The sequence below is a fragment of the Hyalella azteca genome, unplaced genomic scaffold (genome assembly GCF_000764305.2).
Source record: "Hyalella azteca isolate HAZT.00-mixed unplaced genomic scaffold, Hazt_2.0.2 contig5617, whole genome shotgun sequence".
Lineage (NCBI taxonomy): Eukaryota > Metazoa > Arthropoda > Malacostraca > Amphipoda > Hyalellidae > Hyalella > Hyalella azteca.
In genome coordinates this window covers 17,938-34,554 of record NW_025935800.1, presented here as the reverse complement: position 1 = coordinate 34,554, position 16,617 = coordinate 17,938, and the positions used below count along the sequence as shown (strand labels likewise).

General features: G+C 38.6%; 1 protein-coding gene across 1 annotated transcript; it reads left to right on the top strand.

Annotated features, from left to right (window-relative positions):
- The first annotated feature begins 801 nt into the window (after positions 1–801).
- Positions 802–15,057, top strand: LOC108672386. The gene is made up of 7 exons (XM_018160032.2): positions 802–896; positions 8,998–9,159; positions 9,384–10,013; positions 10,153–11,013; positions 11,153–11,308; positions 11,477–11,782; positions 12,227–15,057. Exons 1-7 carry the CDS (start codon positions 855–857, stop codon positions 12,926–12,928), a joined length of 2,859 nt encoding a protein of 952 aa, XP_018015521.1. The 5' UTR covers positions 802–854; the 3' UTR covers positions 12,929–15,057.
- Positions 15,058–16,617: the final 1,560 nt, after the last annotated feature.

Below are 16,617 nucleotides of genomic sequence, written 5' to 3'. Positions count from 1 at the left end.
GTCCAATAAAACTTCCTGTAACTATCTACATTTTGCAACTATAGCGCCGCCACCACCGCCGCCCAATTCCGCTGTTGAATAAGTTAAAAAAATTAAATCTTTGTCATTGGGGTACAATTGAATTATTATTTAGGTATAAAATTCATACCTGAATACATACGAATTTTTAAATTGGGTCCATCATTTAGAGTTTAGACTAACCCTGTACAATGCTTGAGAATCCCTGAACGCAAACTACGCAACTTAGATATAATGGCTCGAGATGCATAGGAAACAGTTCAGAATTAGTGGCAGCACACAATACAATCTGTCTCTTATACACATCTAGATGTGTATAAGAGACATCATCATTATTATTATGAGCGGTAAGTTATTGGAGGAGTTAATGATGCAGGTGACGGTCCGCGTGTATTGCCGAACGGAATACAGAAATGCACCTAAATGTGTCATGTCAACTAACAACTGATTGAAAATGTTTAGGCACCTCAAAAAGTATTGCTTGGTGCAATCTGAAATTCCTTAATTAGGACAATATATGAACGCTAATTTAATGTCTGGGTTAAATCAAGGTTAAATAATTCACCTGTCTGGAGGTTTAATAATCAACGCAAGGGTATAGTTTATGATTTTCATGATATTTTGTCGTTATCTCATTTAATTTTCATGATATATTTAACAAAGTTCAACAAAACAAGTTCGTAAACCAAATTATGAGTATTCAGGAAAAGTCGTCAAATATTGGAATTCCTAAATAACTTAATCTAGCGGTTTTGCAAAAGTGCTTTATATTCTTGGTAACACTTCCGACGACGAAGCATTGAAAGTTAACATGGTCCTTAAAAAACCTCCAAAGTATGGATCAAGACGACTTCTTTGGATTTGACGCTACTCCATTGGTAACTTATTGCTTATGAAATGTGATATTTGGTTAATCAAGTGTCATTCGTGGTGAAAGGAACTTAACTCATTAAAATCGTTGTGGAGTGAGGACTGAGGATTCTCATTCGTCAGTCTTAACAGAGAGAATTTACCTAGTTTAGCTACTCAACGTAGCCCTACCTAGCTAGAGCCTAGACAAGGCACAAACCAACTTGCAGTAGATGAGTAGAAGAAAACCTAAACTTATTTTCATGTTATGATGCATGTTTTTTGTATGGCGATTTAGTAGTTGTTAGTTAGTACTCTTAGTAGGTATGTGCACAAAAAAAAATTTTTCCTTTGATTGTAATGAAAATTACACCACTGAAAAGAGAAACAAATTTAGAAAAATATCATATAAGTATGAGTGAAGTAGGTCGAAAAATGAAAAAGATATGAATTTTTTTCCTATTTTCAATTTCACCCCAAAAATGGACCAACTTCTGTCACTTTTTTTGGGAAAAACTATCATTTGTAGGTTTCCTATGAGCCAATTTCAAAGTTTTTAGTACCATTGGAAAGCTCATGTTGTAGGCTATTCTAACTAGAATAAAACATTTTGGTTGAGACTTTGACTGCAGGTGGGTGGGGGAAATGGGTGCAACTGCTAGATATGAATGCTATACAGGCTGGCATAGTGGCAAAGAAGAGAGTTTTTTAGACTCTCCCTCAAGTTCATTTTTGAGTCCTATAAGTAGACCAGTAAAGTATCATGGATACCAGCATTATCATACTCAAAAAATTGGTTTAAATCTTGAGTAAATGAGGAAATTAAAAATGAACTGATTCTAAAAAATCTCTGGTTTGTCACTATGATTATCATACTTAAGAAATTGGTTTAAATCTTGAGTAAATGAGGAAATTAAAAATGAACTGATTCTAAAAAATCTCTGGTTTGCCACTATGCAGGCTGGAATTCTAAAATTCGTGGTTCACATAAAAAAAAGCGTTCCGCCTTGTCCCTACCAAGAAATATCGAATTTCGCAATATTCGAATGGTGTTGTATATAGGGATAAAATAAATTACCACATTATTGAATAATCCTAAAGAACCATATCCATGATATATTAGATCTGACCCAACACCTTTTTGACTTGTGAATTTTTTGCCCCCAATTGTCCGTGATACTAATAAAATTCAGAGCAAGGAAAAGCCAGGGTGCGACAGTTACAACAGCGCTGTGGCTCCAGTGGAAGGCAGATTTTTTGGATGTAAGGACGGAACTGGATCCTACTGTTGCTATGGAGAACGTGAGCCTGTGTTTGTGGCAAGCTCGTGATGTTCCTTTTGGATACCTTTTCCAAGTGATTTCCCTGGCCCTGTGGACCGACGTCTAATGACTCCATAATCTAAACCTGCATCAGCCGCCCCGGGATGATGGACCTCTCTACGAGCACTCAGCTGGACCTAACTTACCATGGAGGCCAAGTCTTTATTCAGTACACTGTAAGTCCGGCAATGACGGAGCGTGATTCATTGTCAAGGATGGTGTTGGGTTAAAGATCTAATAGCCGCTTCATGGCCTGATTTATAATAAAAATGTAGGGCCAACTGATCTAATCTTATGTTGTCAATAGAGCAAATGATATGAAAAGATTTTTATAAATTGATCCAAATGATGTATAATTGAATAAGTGATCGATAACTAATCCCAGATTGATTAAATGATTGTTAAACTCGCTAATTGATCTCAGAGAAACCAATGACAAATTCCAAGTACGTACAACGATTGAGAAATTAATCTCTCCTTGGTATATCAATGTCATCCTCACTATCTACTTAATAGATGCCGCATGATGACGTACACATGACGTCATCCAGCTCAAGTTTTCTGCTGGCCCTTCATTGAACGAAACAATGGCGGAATCACGCAATCTTTATTACTTCCTGCACACGGTTGATCGGATAAAAAAGATCACCATATGCGCAACTTCAGTTCTGATTGCTTTACGTCACTCTCAAAACACCACACAGAGTCTCAGTCCACACTATGTGCCAGCAACGATGAAATATCACAAACTGTTGTCATATTTATTGAAAAGCCTTTAGAATTCAAATCTACAAAATCCCTGAAATCTGAATTCCGGTGCTGTGTGTGACTAAATTCGGCATATTGTGAGACTAATTCCGACAGCGCTTCAAACTTTTACTGATTCGTAATTCTGACTCACTGTGTTACAATTCCGACGCACTGTGTTGGAATTCCGACGCCCTATGTGAGCTGTATCAGAATACGACACAGCTCGGGAATGAGCTTAATTAAAAAATTTTCATTTTTTATTAGGCTTTTAATTAAGAGCTATTAAGCTTTTAATTAAGAACATTTTCATTTTTGAACACTGCTTGGAAGGAGCTGTGTGTGTACAATTCTAAGCGGTGTTGGAATTAGTTTTTATGTGTCTAAAACTGCCTCTTAAATCAATCATCTATTAATTTATTTACCACTTAAAATCAGCAAATACAAGTATACTTAAAGGATTCCTAATATATTCACAGACTTATTTAGAAGTCTCAAACCATTATATTCTTTCTACACAAACAGTTTATCACTATTTAGTAAAGCAAGGTCAACTGTCAACTTTTATACGTGTTTTGATGTTCTCACTAGTTGACTTGCACTATCGCTCTGTGGATCTTAACATTTTCCTGCTAGACCTAGTGTTTTGCAGTAATCTGGCGTGCAATAGTATGACGTCAGTATTTCAACCATCTACGCATGCGTGGATCTAAGACCAAGCTTAATGTAAAGGAAAAAGTTGAGGGGTGTTGGAGTTACCCACAGTGTTGGAATATGGTGCATTTACCCTATTTTTTCATCTTGCCCAATTTTCTGGAATGGATTTCAATGTTTTCAGGAAGGTTTAAATTAAAATCCATTTTTTTGCTAAATTTATTTTTGGCAATCAGGATGGAATTCTAAGATTATGGTTCACTTAAAATAAAGCTTTCTGACTTGAAAAAATATGTTCCTGAGCCCAGGCAACTAGGAACAGGTTTGCAGGCTGTCAGAAATTGGCTTTGGCATGAACGTTAAGTCAGGCAACACAGAGAAGCCAGGGTGCAAGTAGCATTGCCAAGATATGGTTTTTTAGCCCAAAGCGTCGCCGGCCATTTTCAAGATGATTAATAGACAGTTTTCCATGTATTTCTGAGTGAATGTACATTGTGAAGATGTTATTCTTTGCAATTTCCATCGATAATGACATTACATTATTGTATTACGCACTCAAAATAAGAAGTGGACGAACATATTCAAGCGTGTTGTGTACTTCAATGAGGTGGTGTCATTATTTAATTGCCTCTAACTCTCAGTTTCTAAATGATATCCCTTTAATTTCTTTTCCAATTGCTGTCCCTTCAATTAAAATTTTCAGGATCTTTGTTTGCAATTATATAGTCATTGCAAGAATTGCTGGTGTTTATAATTGAAGTAGCATTAAATTATCATCAGTTCTTTAATATTGTCTGCATTTGTGGGTGGTCCGTTCTAGCTTTCAAATGCTGATTGGATTCCAGGGGCTGTGATGTTGCACACATTCTGATACTTGTGACTGATGTCACTTGCGTTCAAGTGTTAATTGGATACTTGTTACTGTGATAATGAAAGAGCATTTTTTTCCAATGAAACAGCTGTGGCAGCTTGCAGAGACTCATCAGTGATGGACTGAAAGTAGAGGTATGCTGGCCTTTCCAGATTTTGAGGTCCTGCTTTCCGATTTGCTATGTTATTATATTACCCTACCAGTTAATATATTACCCCTCTGAAATTCCACACTGTTGGCAATCCTGTTCATAAATTATTTGTATATCCTTTCAATTTCAAATTCAGAATTTATTAGTTGGTGATTTATGCTTGTTCAACATGGTTATGTAATGGCCAATTTGGAATGCCAAGCTAAGTCCTAAAATTGCAGGTGAAACTGATTGTTTCATGTGTGATATTAAACAATTAAAGTGCAAATAGGCTGTTTTTCCATTATTTACTGTAGAAAATTGGGAATGGGAAAGCCCATAAACATGAGTGGATAAAATTGGCCAGAATCACTTGCTTCTTTGTCCAATTCAATTTCCACTTAGTAATAAGAACAATCTAATTTACCATTTAATTTTTAGTAAAATGTAATTAACAATAAGTTTTGTATAACATGAATCCAACAGTTGGTTCAACATTCTGCCTAGCATTTTTTACAAATCCACCATGCATATCAAGACCAAGTAAATATTTACAGGAGTTAATCAAGTTAATTTGGCTTGCAGATTTAGATTTGGATATGGGACATGGTAACTGAAATGGGACATTGCAGAGTCAGGCCTTTACAATGGCCATCAGCCATGCATTGCATATTCATATTGTTAATAGGCATGAGAAAAGGAGACCAAGCCAGGTAGAAGCAACATTAAAGTAGAGGCTAGGCAGCTGTGTGAAAGTTTGTGTTAAGGAGAGCTTTGGGGTCTTTTTGTAACTAAGTTATATACAGACAGATCACTTCGAAATTTGGTACACATATGTAAAACAGAAATATAAGACTTTTTTGTCATGTGAATTTTCCAAAAAAAATTAAAGAAAGTATATGGGAACTTAGAAATTGGCCAAAAAAGGGGGTAGTGTAGAAATCTATCTCTTCCTAGTTATTTTCAAACCACAATGTTGAGACACAACATTTGATGTGTAAAGACCATATCTATAAAATGTTGGTGTTTTTTTTATTTTTATTTTTGTGGGTGTGGGGGCATTTTTAGGAAAATTTTTCTATTTTACCCCTCGCCACACCCCTTTTTTGCAGAATAAAATTCAAACTATATCAAAATTATAAAAATGCCAACATCACTTTGTAGATATTTTTTTTGCAAATGGAATGGTATAGGTCTCATTGTTGTAGCTTCAAAACTGTAGGAGGAGATAGGTTTGCTGTGAGAGCAGTAGGAGCCTAGGAGGTTTACAGGAGAGCTGATAAACCGCCAGCTGGCGGCACGTGTGCTATGTAAAGGCATATAACATAGCTTGGATACCAAAGGTAAGTGTTATTTCACTCTGAAGTTGCTCAGCAATGCAGAGAATGACTACATGTACACCTTCCACCATGACAGCTCTTGGCTGACTGAGCTACAAGGCCACAGACTGCACATTTATAGTGCCCAAATGGAATTATTCTAATTAATAGGATTTTGTTAAGGGGCTCCACCACCCCCACCCTTTTGGGATCTGTTATGAATGCATAAATCAACGTATAGAGATAGTTCTAGTAACATTTGATGCAGCAGAATGTAAGCTTTAAGATGAGCCTAAAAAGTAGAAAAGTTGATATTGTTGATTTTGGACCCCAATGCTGCTCTTAAAATCTATTTTCTATATTTAGGGAAGGATCGTCTCCAAACTTGGTACACATATGTAAGACAGAATTCTAGGACTTTTTTGTTCGTGTGAATTTAAAAAAAAAAATTAAAGAAAATGTGAAATTCATAGAAAACAGCCAAGAAGGGGGGTACTCAAAAAAGTTGTAACTGTTGCAAATCACATGCTACAACACCGAGACACGTATCATTCGATGCGTAAAGACCATATCTAGCGATTCTCAGGCCATTTTTTTCTTGGTTCTCTTTTTATGATAATTTTTCTGAAAAATTTAAAAATTTTCAAAATTTATCAATTTATGGTGAGTGAAGCTAGAGTATAGACCTGTATTTTGCATGCTTCAATTCAAGTTTAATTTAGCTAGTAAAAAATGGCATCATTTATAAAGAAAGTGGTCGAAGTTACCCCATTTTACGGTATAGTAACTGGAGAATGTCATAATTGGCTGCTTTATGTCAGACGATTTACTTTGTAGTGAACGGCCATGTAATTACTCCCTTGACTTCACTGAAGGGGCTGGACACCCGCTCCCCTTTTGGGATCTGTAGTGAATGCATAAATCAACATACAGAGATGGTTTTGGCACTGTTGGATAGGTCAGAATGTCAGCTTTAAGATGAGACTAAAACTGGAAAAGCCAAAATCCAAAATTTTGACGTGTACGGTCCTCTTAAGGGTGAGATGAGATGAAGAAAAAACATGGGAAAGAGAAAACTTTATTTGGTTTATTATTGCTATGTCTTATTTTTGTTCTCTGTATAGTTTTCTACCATATTGGCTATGGGACCTCTTAGGCCCTGAACGACTATTTGTGTTCTAATAAAATATTATTGATGCAGTTATTCTTATTTTATTTAAGCTTTTTTTCCTTGCATTCTCCGGCCTCCACTCGTGCCAACCTCCTCCTCTCCCTTATTCTCCATGCACTCTCCAAAAATCATTTCCCACTCTGCCATAGCAGCAGTCACCCCTGTTGACAGACCCACTATCATTGTAATCCACTTGTCTCCCATTCGCTCATACATCACACCATAACCCTCGTCTCTCACATCCAGTATTACTCTCATAATTTCCAGTCTCTCTTTCATGTGCATCACACTCCATCATCAGATGCTCCACAGTTTCCCTCTCCCCTCTGTCACACATAAAACAAATATCCTCTCTTCTTTCATTCCACCTGTATGTCCGTGCGGCATGCATTCACACTCAAAGCATTTTCTCTCACACAGAACATTAGGTCTCCACCTCTACTTCCATCATATATGTACTCATACTTTGGCATCTCTTTAATCTTGTACAATCTCAGGCTGTCCTTTCTTTCCATTCCTTGCTTCCAAACTCTTGAACCACATGATTTCACTCTCTTTTCTATTTCTTTCTTCCATTTATTATCCCATATGATCCCTGTTGCACCCTGTACTGTTATCATCCATTCCTCTTTTGGTCTATTGTTCCCAGGGCAAGCCCATGCTTCATGTAACTCAAACTTTTGTTCAATTGCATGAAACTTATGTTCTCATTTTCTCACTCTCAAGTTCCTCAGGTACATCTTGCGTGCCCACCTTCATCTGTTCTTTCCAGTCATACTTTATATCTCAATGCTGCTTTCATTCTTCTCTCTCTAAATGTAATCCACTCCATATCTCCTCTTAAAACCTCCACCACAGTTCATCTGGGTTCAGTCAAGCTATTCTATTCTGTTCAACCTCCAATTTATCCAATTTGCAGTCATTCCGCACAATGACATCCATTCCATACTTCTCTCAGAACATCATATTTACTTGCCCTCACTCTTGCTGCCCTGCCGAGAATTCCTAACCACTGATTTGCTTTACTAAGACTCAACGCTATGGTTCTCTTGCATCCAATTTGGTCAACACTCATTCCTAAGTATCTGTACTTGTTTGTCATCCCAATCACATTCATTCATTCCTCCCAGCTGCCACACACTATCCACATCCTCAGCTGTTCCATTCACATCTAACACCTGACTCTTCCCTGGGCTAAAGCACACATTGAAATCCTTGCCATACTCAGTTATAAATTAAGCATACTCTGAAATTCAACCCAAATATAAGCCTCTTCAGAGGCCAGATCCCAAATATAAGCCCCTCATAATTTTTAATCTTATTGAAAAAATGTTGAAACTCGAATACCAGTCCATAAGGAAATTAAATGCTTACTATATATAATACAAGTTTAGTAGCTCAAGTTTACCTTGAAAAGAAATAGAAATTTTTAGTGGATGGCAACTAATATATGCCGAAATTGTTTAATTCTGTGGATTTAGCTCTCAGAAGAGCTAAAAGAGAATTTTGGTTCTGTTAAATTTGCAAGGATTTATACTTATTATAGTCATACAAGGATTTATACTTTTTTTTTTCTTCCAACAAATATTGCTTGAACATGAAATGGACATTAAGTGACATTCTGAAGTTAAAGCTGGGTAATAGATATCCAGCTTTACTGGGTGTAAATTTGTTAAAGGGACCAGATTGTTGTAAAATTGTCATTCTATCCATAAATTAATCCATTTGTATTTATTTTTAGTAGTTAAAATCTTGATGTCATTGTAAAATCCTAGTGAGATGCATTATTAACTGTAAAAAATAATGTTGTTGATCATCGAAAGTTTAATTTTCCATTTCACTACAACTGTATTTCAAAGATTATGTCAATGACAAGGCTACAAATTAATTAATTGATAAGTATTAATTTCCATCAGGATGATGATTTGGGTGGTGGGTGCGACAGAGAAGATGACGATGACTTTGATGCTCTCAATGATGAGACTTTTGGTATGTGCGCCAGCACTGGCGACTGGGAGGACCAACATCGACAGCTCTCTGGACTTGAAGAAGATGGAGTTACAGATGGGTTTTTCAAGGTATATAGCAGTTCAGGTTTTTTAATGTGCAAGCTAGTCTGTATTCATTGTAATTAGTACTCAATCATTTATATTCATCTTCAATTTGTGTCATTTATTTTAATAATCACTTTGAACTTCATTGATTATTGTAGACATTCTCTTTTTATTATCATTGTGCTATTGTTGCTATTATATGTGTAATTTATGGCACCTGAGTTCAATTTTTGCACATTCCATTCTAGGACAATGATGAGGGTGATAAGCTGGATGGTGTCAGAATTCCAGGCAGTACCCTGAGCAGTCATGTCCCCTACAGCCAAATTGCTCTTAATAATGGATTGGGGAACTTGGTTATGGGAACACCACCTTCTTACAGCACTCCTCCCAAGCCTTCACTTATTGATCCTGTTAAACTCTCGGAATCTCCTGGAAATGGGATCTGGGCGCCTGAAGCCTCTATGCTGGAGAAGATAGGCTTCAATAGGGGCCTAGATGACACCTCTATGAACAGTCAGCTCTACCAGCTCCTAAATCAGAACAATTCACAACATCCCCAGCAGCTATCAAATATCATGGCTTTGCAGCAACGACGGCAACAAATGCTCAGTGCAGTACCTGAAACTTCGGTCGGTTTAGGACATGATACGCAAAGATCTAATCTCTTCTCATCTTCTAGTCAAATGCAGCATCAGCTTATGTCTATGTTTGACAATAGGACGAGCTTGCAAAGCAACTTTGACCAACAGCAGCAGCAACAAATTCATGCTCCTAGCCTGCCTCTGGGATTCGCTAGCAATGTTAAATCTGTAGCTGACCTTGAAATGGAAATGCGTCTACAGCAGCTCAAAGTTGGCGGCAACCACGTGGAAGGGGTGAGTTTCTTTTGATAAAATCATCTACTCCTTATTGTCTTCTGCAGTTTAAATTCGTATCTTCAAACACTCTGAATTTTTAATGTTGATTAACAATGGTCTTATATGAGTAAAAATGTTATGATCTTATTATCTTCAGATTGTACGAGCTGAAGATCTCGAACGAACGCCTGTACCTCGTCTTGGCAATGATCTTGCCAAGCCCCTCATGTCACTCTTCCAGAATCAACAGCAGCAACCAACACAACAACAACACACTGCGCAACAACAGAAGTACAAGGAGCAACAGCAGTTGCACCAGCAAAAACAAATGATGGAATTGCAGCAGAGAAGAAATCACCAATACCAACAACAAATGCTGCACAAGCAGCAACACCTGCAGCGTCACACTTCAATCCATCCATTGACTGGTTTGCCATTGAATGCTCCTGGTTCTGGACCGCATCCTGGCAATGTAATGCAAGTCAACAGGATGTTGCCTCCTAATATGCAATTTTTGCAGCGCCGTCAGAAAGAAATGATGATGGCGAGTTTGAATGGCCGTCAACCTCAGCAGCAGATGATGGGAGGTATCTTGCCAATGGGTTCTCATCTACCTCCATCCATGCAACTTGATCCTAATTTCCAGAACTTTTCTCCCAATCTACGCAACCGCAACTGGAATGAGTTTGAGCATGGAATGGGCAATGGAGGAACTTGCATAGATCGCCGTGGCAGCTTCCCTATTAATGGTAGGGGACGAGAAGGACAATTTGACGGACGCCAGCACGGCTATGACCGTGACAATTACCGCGACTTTGGGAGCAATCATCGCGATTTTGGCAATAATGGAGGGCGCATAAGACGGGACAGTGAAGCTGAGTGGGAGGAATGGGAGAGGACGAGAATGGAAGACGAATATGCCGGACTCATGACTCCGAAACAGAAAAGCTGGCTTAGAAATATCCAGACCATGCAGCTCACAACGGACAACCCTTACAGAGATGATTACTACTTTGTTGTAAGTACTAATTATCTTGAATGATATCAGCTTCAGCAAGCATTCACTATTTTTGTTGATGGATTGATGATACCTGTTTGTTTACTGGCTACTGACGACACAAAAAATGTTAAAGTTTTCCATCCCGCTTTTGTTGCAGATGTACGAGGCAAAAAGGTCACGCGTTCACCTAGATGCACCTCTACAGATCCAAGGTTTGAAGGCCCTGCTTCCCGTCATAGGAGGGGACCAGGATAAGGAAACCGGTAACACCTACCAGCCTCCTGCGATGGAAAACAGTCTCGGCAAACTCCAGGTATGTTGATTGATCAATCAAACTTGATGAGAGGTTATGGTGCTTCGTGCATAAAACGACTTGATGGTTTAAATTTGTGTCGAATGTAAAATCTTACGTCATGGACTCTATAATAATGTCAATGTCTTATATCTCCACATTGTTTCCTGATGTTCCTCTCACGTTCAGGTTGCATCGGTGAACGCCCCTCGCAAAATAATGGACCTGCAAGTGGTTCACTTAGATGCCAAGGAGCCTACAACAAAATTGCAGATGGAGATGCGCACGCATCGAATGCTACTACTTTCTATTGAGAAACTGTACGGGCAGCTTATGGAGCTCGAAGATTTGGATCGGAAAATATCATATTTGCCGGATTCACCCACCCGTGACATCTTCATTCGGCGTGCTAAGGAACTCACCAATGAAATGTGGAAAAGCATTAGCACCAATGATGAATATATGCGCTCCCTGCTCTCTATTAGAAAAGGAAAGGTGAGGACCTGGTGTATATTGTTGCTGAACATGAAGTTTTGTATAAAACAATGAGACCACATTCAAAGTATTACAAACGATTCTTAGTAAAAATATAAGGTCCTTACTTCAATTTGACCGGTTACAATAATGACTGCTGAATATAGGGTTCCTGACCCTATATTGACCCCATATACAATGTAGCTTGTGATGTCACGACTGGAGGCATATTTAATTACCGAAAATCGAGGGGCAAATCAAAACTTGATTCTATGTTCCGTTCCAACGTTCATTGCTTACATGAATACTCATTGGATTATTGATGAAATTAACTGAGAACTGCCTCTTTGTGCGTTTTTTATTTGCTATAATACAATATTCAATTATTAGATTCCTGGATTATATTCATTTTAGTTTGAGAAACTAATTCTTGTAAAGTTATTCTAAAGAAGTGATTGTTTCCAGACTCTCGTGTTGACGCTCGGCCGCCGACTGGGCAAGGACGCTGCCATGCGCACAATGGATGTGGTTCTGAAGTACCTGCCGTACCTGACGCAGAACAGCCAGCCTCAGCACCAGAACACGCTTTACATCCTCTGGCCTTTAGCTGACGAACTCCTGCAAACGGCCTCAGCCGAAAACTTGCTGCATTTTGTCAAGGGGTTGCTGCCTTACCTTAGAACGTCGAAGGCTTCAGAAAATAGTAAAAAAGATGCCACTGCGGACAAAAGTAACAAAAGTATAAAGAATGATGAATTGAGTCCTCTTCTGAAATCCAAATTTAGCATCAGCTTTATAGTAGGTGTGCTGGTTCAGGGTGAAAGTGCGCATCAAAAAATGAAGCTCAGCGAACATGAGGATTGGAAAGAGTTCCTGTCGAGTATCTCTGCCGTGATGGTGCAAGAGCCTAACACCATCACAGACACTTTGGTGCGTGACAGCGATGTTGCGAACGTGGATCGAGCGATGAGCATTGCTCGTATCTTGTCTACAGGCACTGCCAGTGTGTCGACAACGTCCCCTCCAGTGGTTGTGCTGAGCAGGGGCCAGACTCTGAGCAGCCTCACCAAACAGCGCGGACTTGGCGGTGCAGGAGCAAGTGATGTCAACCAATCATCTCCTGCCAGCTCCCTGGCAGGTTCATACTTGGCTGATCGGGGGTCTTGATTTACTTGAGCGAACAGTCGCGGGAAATGATAACATAAGGTGGTTTATTGACTCGTTGTTAAGTCATGAATTTTTTGTTGTAACTAATTGGCAGCGCACAACTATACCTCGTATGGACTGTTTTTATTGCTGTGACATTTGCGCTGAGTTGTCGCCACAAAAGCTATATTGTGTTCTCTGTTGCACTCTGACTGTTTAACTTGCTGGATGACCGTGTCAGAGCTGGACACTTCACTTCACGGACCTTGAGCATTTTCTGTTGCTCCTTCGGGGAAGTTTTTACATTAAGCTTGTTTTGAATACCGTGAACTGCAGCGAATAGTTGGTTGTCCAGCCTTGTGTTCCATTATAATCGTGGGACGAACTTCCTGCTTTTAGTCCTGTAAATTGTCTAGATACCTTAGACATTTGTTGGCAATTTTCAAGTTTTATTGTTTGCCTGTGGCGCTCAATTGAATGGCCATTATCTTTAGTTAGCCTATCATATTCTGGTGCGTTCAAAGGTAATGATCTTTTCTTGTATTTTCGACGCAAGTCCAGTTGCTCGGAATAACGCTTGTTAAAACTTGATATTACCGAATTGAAATCGTTCCAAAATTTCTAAGCTATTTAAATATAGTGTATACTACCTAGATCAAAAAAGTTTGAGCACTTGATGAGTACATACTCCCTCAGAACAAGTTGAAGTAACGTAGGCTGAGCCATTATCTAACAATGTCGGCTTTCTGGTAAATAGTAATTTTTCTCATTGTAACGGTAGTCAATGTGCTTTTCTGCATTCTTTTGTGATAAAAATAAATTACTTTTGCAAAAATATGGAAGCCTATTTTTCTTCTGGTGCCCTTAACGTTAATTTTGTTCATGTTCTCTACCCAATTTGAAATCAATACTTTCCCTACGTTTTATTCTTCCTCTTTAGTTCTTAAGTTAGTGTAATAATTGTTCATTTTAACTTCATTTTCAGCCCATGCATTGATGCGCCGCTTGTTTCATCTTGAGTCTGCAATACCTTGACTGTTCATATTGGATTGTTGAATAAATGTTGACGCGTTTGATAAGGATAGATTTGTGGAAGTTAAAGAGACCGTTCAAGGGATGCAGTTTTTTAGGAGGAATCGTTTTGACACTGATTTCTTAACCTTATGTTTGTGTAACTTCTGTCATTAATTTATGCCGATATTTTGTCTGTTCTCTTACTCTTTTCGTTACAAATTGTCGCCTCGCTCTGTGATGTAGGAAGCTTCAGCAAATTTTTCACTTTAGAACTACACAAAAACTGTAAAGTTCTAGGGCTGTCAATAAAGTTCCTGCTCTGTATCATATGATAAATTTGTTATAGGCTTATTGGGTCTGCCGAACTATTTCGTTCAGTTCTCATGTATTTACCACATAGTTGCCACGTTCATCCGTTATCACTCGTTTTGATTTTCTTTAAAACTATAATTTCGCATGAAAGACAATTGAAACTTGACTCACATTTCCTTCTCATTTCACAGTAGGACTTGATCGCTGCTTATTCTCGTTTCTAGAGTGCACACGTTAGAGAGTGGCGCGTCTCTTGTTGTTGTGTGAGACTTGTTGAATCCGATCTCCAAGAGTCTGTAAATGAATTTAGATAGGAGCAGAGAGACTGAGGTTTGGTTGTGATGTTCAAATTTAATTCTTTGAGTGCTAGGAAGTGACGAGACCGACGTACATTCTAGTGACGAGACTGATGTACGGTTTCTCTTCATCTTCATCTGGTTTTCAAATATCGGCGAACGCCATTTGGATCACAAACTAATATTTGTGACTGTTGCGCTTTAATAATCTCTGTTATTGTTCCTCTAGTATGAAGAAAACTTGTCAAGATTTGGTCGCACACCATTGTGCTTTTTGCATGCTTAGGGAAGTGTAGAGTTTTTTGAAAGATAATGTATCTTGTTCGAAATTTTTCTGATCATTTTGTGATAGCTGTTCTTAATTTGGTGGGGGTGATACACGTTTCGCCCAGGTATATTGGTGCGACTTTATTGCCTAATGAAATTATCCTGTGGGGCGATATTAGTTAAGCCCAGGCTACATTTGTTTACAGCCTTCCAACACAGCTAGCTTTCTAACCATTTAATAAACGGTATTTAAATTTGCAACTTTATTTTATTTCCTTAGCGAATACATGCTGTCCTAATGATTTTTTATTTCTAACAATCTTATTATGTTTGATCTTGAGGCTTGAAATTTTTACATATACCGCTCGCGCCAAATGGATATCTTCGATGTTTCACGTAGAAAATTTTCAACTGTTCAAGAGCCTGAAATTTAATTTGCTTCCAAATTACAGGAAATTATTTTGAAAATATTGAGATTAAATCTAACTTGGAGTTTACTATTACGTACCAATCAATATCTTATTTTATGCCGTGGCCAATCTAATATATAAGTTAATGGTTCCCTAACTTTTGCAGGCTGATGCCCCCTTGGCTCCACAGTGAATTCCTAGCGCCCCCCACAGGCAAATAACGTTCATATAGCGCCCCCCACAGACACGCAAAAACCTAGATTTTAGATACATTCAAAAATTTACACTAGAAACCCAGGAGATGTTAAAAAAAAGATCTAGGTGGAAAGCCCATCGCTGTGAGCCGTGTAGGTGCACGTGTGAGTGCACACAAACGTTCGAACCTCGGGTTCGGACTGCCTCCCTCTTCTTCCTCGCCGACCCCCCAGATCTTTGAGGGGTTTGAGGGGGCGGTGCCGCTCACTTTGGAAACCACTGACCTAATAAAATAGGAATGTGAGAAACTAGTACGGGATTTTTCGACACACTAGCATAAAGTGTAAAGCAGCGACAATTCTAAACTCCTATACTCTCGGTTGTTAGTTTCGACCAATATAATGCAAGACACGAATATGACGAATGCAAGACACGAATATGCCTCTCTACGAGATCACGGAAACCAATTCAACGATGCTACGTCTTTCCAAGACATGAGAACAGTTAAACCTATGCGGCTATGAATGGTATAGCGATGTCAACACTCCTTACTCATTAGGTCGTTAGACCTGTCGCGAATTCTTTAACATTGCAGAATTTTCGCAGCTTGCTTCAGGTCTCGAACACGCATCTTACAGTTCCTATCTTGGTATTCTGAATTGTAACCATTGGACCCCTGAGCTTCATTCAAATTTAATTTACACACTAATGCAGGACGTTTACTGACACAATTGTCCATTTTCATTGGAAAGTCTCTTTCTTGTACAATGTTCATCATCCGATCTTATTAGAATTAGAAGTTTTTGCATTCTTATTTCTTTTCTTTGGGGTTCTTGCATTCAACTATTCCACTTCCTTACAGTCCATCTGGGACCCGATATGGATAGGGGGGCCTGTGTGCCACTTTGCTGGTATTCTGTTAGCACCTCCAGCCGATTCTTTTGCTGAAACGTTCAACTTTTTCAATGGCTAATTCGCGCCAGGCTAGAAATTTAATAAATGTGATACGATAAGTCACGCGTGTTTCTGCCGTTTCGAAACAACTACGGTACTATTATTCTATAGCTAACATAAAAATCTTAATTCAAGTTTATATAAGTTATTGATACGTAAGAAAGAAAAACCCTGGCGTTAGCCGGCACCTTATTCTAAGCCGCACATGTTTTACGTGCATACATACCGGTAGAGAAAACAGTGTTGGCGAAGGGAAGAATTG